Below are 4,693 nucleotides of genomic sequence, written 5' to 3'. Positions count from 1 at the left end.
AAGTCCTCTAGACATTAAGGGATGTTCATGTGTTATGGGGTTGAGGGCCACATAGTGCCTCCAGTTTCTTGCTTCCTTACTGTGGTTGCCCTTTCAGGTCGTTCTGTGACAGGAAAATTAGCATACAGCATTCATACACTTGGGAAGCTGTTCTCTATGCTTTTTGGCTGTGTATTGAAAGTCTTCCAAGTGTTTCATGATTTCAGTTGATGTGGGTAGATTAATCAGAATGGAATCTGATATTTTGGTGGGTGGGCGTAGTGACTGAGTTTTATTGAAGTATTTTTGTTATAGTTTAAATAACTTTTCTTGATTTTTCCCACAGTGGTCTTGCCTTGGGAATCAAGACGCTGTGCCCTCATGCAACCATTAATGGCTCTCAATAGGCACTGATTTCATCACTAAAGAGCTAAATATCCAGGCACTGAAGACTCTAGTAGAAAACCAACACTACAAACGGCATCATTCTGTATAGAGAACTAAAGAACCATTTATTTGACATTGTCTCTAGAGGTGAACTTGCAAAATAGATTGAAACTTTAAGACTGTTAATAATCCAGGATACATACATTTTGTTTGTGAAGAAAGTATGGATGCCCTACTGGTACATGGTTTTGTCCAAACATGGAGCATGGAGACTGGGATGGCTATGGCAAGAGAAGCATTTATTGAAACAGTGGAAGGAAAGAAGAAAGTTTACCTGGTGCTCCATTTCGGCACTGAAGAATTTAAAACATTTCAGCTAAGTAATAATATTAGAAGCGTGTTCCATACATCCTATGGAGAAAACCAGAATTTCCTGCTTTTAACTTTAAAAAATAATAGCTGCTTGTTTATTGAAAGATTATTCTCCACAGATGCCATACAGTTGAAGATATTTCTTGACAGAGTCCATCAAAACAAGCTTCATCCACCCATGGGACCTGGTGAGGATGGGGATGTCTTTGCCAGCTCAACAACACAGAAGGTAAACAACAAAACTTCATTTGATGAAGTTTGTAAGAAATCAAGTAATGGATCCTTTGAGATAGCAAAAGGAAGTGGAATGCCTGTCCTTCATGAGATGACTTTGTTTACATCAGAGCCATCAATATCTGTTTGCAAAGAGTTGTTAGAAAATCAACATAAGGGGAAAAGAATATTTGGTTTAGAGATGAGTGAGAACTTTCTGAAAGAAAATAACTGTCTAAGAAACGAGAAGCCCATGATAGATCCCTTGAGGTATGTAATCCACAAACAGGAGGAACAAATGGAGTTAGAAGAGTCAAAAGTGAAGAGCCAATTGAACCTCGAATCTTTATTCATGACCAACTCTACTGGAAACCCTTCCCTTGGTGGCACTGATCTTCTCCAAACTCTCACTCAGAAAATATTTTTGAGATTTCCGATGAAACAAAAGTGTAGTGAGGATTACCCGCAGTGGCAAGAATTTGAGAATTCCTTTGGCTTTTACTCAGGGAGTCTATGGCAAGGCCTCCCCAACTTGGGAAACACCTGTTACATGAATGCAGTCTTACAATCCCTATTTTCGATTCCATCGTTTGCTGACGATTTACTCAATCATAGTTTCCCATGGGGTGAACTTTCCTGTGATAATCTTAGCATGTGCTTGATACAGCTGCTGCTTTTGAGAGATATTTATGACATAAAAATCAAGAGAGAGTTACTTGAGAGTATTAAAGCTGAAATTTCAGCAGTTGCAGATACATTCTCTGACGACGTGCAGAACGATGCTCATGAGTTTCTAAGTCACTGTTTAGATCAGATGAAAGAGAACATGAGAAAATCGAACATAATTTGGAAGACTAAAAGTGAATCTTGCGAAGAAAATTCACCTCAACAGGGTTTTGCTGGTAATGCTGCCACCAAAGTGCTCATTTGTCCTGTCATCAGTAATTTTGAGTTTGAGTTGTTGCGCTCTATTATTTGTAAAGGTTGTGGCCAGGCTGTTCTCAAGACAGAACTGAATAATTCCCTCTCTGTCAACCTTCCCCAAGGAGAAAAAGCACTTCCTTTGTCTATTCAATCTACTTTTGATCTCTTCTTCAAAGCAGAAGAGCTTGAATATAATTGTAAGAAATGTAAACACGAGAGTTCTGTTGCAGTGCACAAATTCAGCAGGCTACCCAGAGTCCTTATTATTCATCTGAAACGCTATAGCTTGAATGAGAATTGGTCATTAAAGAAGGATGATCAGGAAGTCATTATTTCCAAATATTTAAAGCTGTCTTCTCATTGCAGTGAAAACACCGAGCCACCTAGTCCCCTGAGCAAGAATGTTTGTATTAGGGATATCCAAGCAGTACATTTTTTTCAAAACATGATATGTGGCATCATCAGCTCATTGACGTCTTCAACAAAGTTGACCTTGGAATCCAAGGATTCTCTGGCTCAACACATTGGCTCAGACAAAATGTCTCAACCACAATGCCAGACATTCTTTAATGGGGCAAGCAGAGAAGAGCAGCAGAAAGACCTGGAAAAATATTCTAAACTGAATGATATAGAGTCAGATTTGCATTCTGACTCTATTCATTTAGGAGATGGGGCACTCATTGAAAAAGAGCTACTAGCTGGCTCAGGGATGAATCTGGAAGACACCTCCCTTTCTCTGATTCACGAAGATAAAGATAAACCCACCAGCAGCCCAGACACAAGTGTTGCAGAAATTCATCCTCAAGAAGTGCCTGAAAATTCCAAACTAGAGAAATATAAGGAAACTAGTATGTTTGTAGAGACAGATTCTGACAGTGTCATTGAACCTGCTGAAGATTTTTACAAGGATAAAAACAACAGAATTCTAGAAGAATTACGAAATGTGGCTGAACAGATCCAGCGGTGTAATGCGATGAGAATCTATAAACAAGCCACTCGGCATGCACTGCCTCGAAGTCTTCCAAAGCCAGATAGCCAGGGGAACACAGAGAACCTCGGAAGACCTACAGAATTAAGTGTCCAGGAGGCTAATGTGAATTCCCTACTTGCATTTGGTTCCAATAAGAACCCTGGAAACAAAGATATTTTAGGTAACAAGAAGACAGAATCCAAAGCCAAGCAACCAAATAAAAATGCTGATAAGGAAGATCTTCATACCTATCGGCTCATTGGTGTTATCAGCCATCTTGGAGACACCCCAGATTCAGGCCATTATGTCAGCGATGCCTACAATTTTGAGAAGCAGGCTTGGTTTAACTACAATGATCTGGACGTTTCAGGTATCCAAGAGGCCCTGATGCAGCAGAGTAGGCTTTGCTCCGGGTACATCTTCTTTTACATGCATGATGGGATCTTTGAAGAATTGTTGGAAAGGGGGAAGAACTCCCAGCTTCACAGCACTGAGTTGGGGAATACCCCTCAGGAGAAATAAGAGGAGCCGACTCCTCATTGCACAGATCTGTTTGACTGCCTCACTCACAGCTACTTCCTCCATGGAAGGAAAACTCTAAACTCTATCCAGAGATGAAAAGGCAGTTAGCCCAGGACCAAAATTGAAACAGAAACACTTATGGGGAATTGTCCATCATAACCCTGACACAGGCACCTCAATCCCACAGCACTGGCTGATGAGCGTCCTTCTCTCCTACAAGACTGGAATTGTGCTTTCCATCTTCTAATGCAGTGGTTTTATTTATTTATTTTTTATTTTATTTTATTTTATTTTTTATTTTGTCGATATACATTGTGGCTGATCATTGCTCCCCATCACCAAAACCTCCCTTCCTCCCCCCTCCCCCCCTCCCCCCCAACAATGTCCTTTCTGTTTGCTTGTCGTATCATCTTCAAGTAATTGTGGTTGTTATATCTTCTTCCCCCCCCCCCGGCTTTGTGTGTGTGTGTGTGTGTGTGTGTGTGTGTGTGTGTGTGTGAATTATATATTAATTTTTAGCTCCCGCCAATAAGTGAGAACATGTGGTATTTCTCTTTCTGTGCCTGACTTGTTTCACTTAATATAATTCTCTCAAGGTTCATCCATGTTGTTGCAAATGGCAGTATTTCATTCGTTTTTATAGCTGAGTAGTATTCCATTGTGTAGATGTACCACATTTTCCATATCCACTCATCTGATGATGGACATTTGGGCTGGTTCCAACTCTCTCGGCTATTGTAAAGAGTGCTTAATGCAGTGGTTTTAAAAGTGTGCTCCTCAAACCAGCAGCATCAAGAGCATGGGGGAACTTGGTAGAAATGCAAAATCTCAGGTTCCACTGCAGACCTACTGATTCAGAAACTCGGAGTGGGGAACAGCAGTATGATGGAAATTCTGATGCTTGATAAATTTGAGAACCACTACTGTAGTGCGTGGAATATCTTGGTACATTTTGCTGTTGTAAATTTGAATTGCTTATTTTGTAAAAGGTTTTGATTTCATTTTTTGTTTCTTATATTTCTGTATGCCTTTCCTTTGTGATCTTATTAGAATCAAAACCTATTAAAATTACTCTTCTGATCATACTCAACGATTTAGTGAGAAAAAGTAGTTGCTGGGATTCTGGCAATACACATTAAATGAGGCTGATAACTTTTGAATCCTCTTGGGCATAGATAGGCATTTATAGGTGAGGTCACATCTCCATACTGCATGCTAAACTTTTTCCTTGATGCCAAAGGAGCTGTATACCCCCAGACTTTAAATTTTGAGGATGGAGAAGTTGATTTTCCCTCAAGAAATTGGCACACTTTTCCTATTTGTGTG

The 4,693-nt window shown here is 40.0% G+C and overlaps 1 protein-coding gene across 1 annotated transcript; it reads left to right on the top strand.

Moving 5' to 3' along the window:
* The first annotated feature begins 589 nt into the window (after positions 1-589).
* USP26 (ubiquitin specific peptidase 26) lies at positions 590-3,367 on the top strand. Its single transcript, XM_063082959.1, has one exon. The coding sequence runs from the start codon at positions 590-592 to the stop codon at positions 3,365-3,367; it is 2,778 nt and encodes a 925-aa protein (XP_062939029.1).
* Positions 3,368-4,693: the final 1,326 nt, after the last annotated feature.

Source organism: Cynocephalus volans, chromosome X (genome assembly GCF_027409185.1).
Source record: "Cynocephalus volans isolate mCynVol1 chromosome X, mCynVol1.pri, whole genome shotgun sequence".
Classification (NCBI taxonomy): domain Eukaryota; kingdom Metazoa; phylum Chordata; class Mammalia; order Dermoptera; family Cynocephalidae; genus Cynocephalus; species Cynocephalus volans.
This window is presented reverse-complemented; position numbering and strand designations above follow the sequence as displayed.

Coding starts and splice junctions, on each gene's coding strand:
- USP26 (XM_063082959.1), top strand. CDS start 590: ATGGATGCCCTACTGGTACATGGTTTTGTCCAAACATGGAGCATGGAG.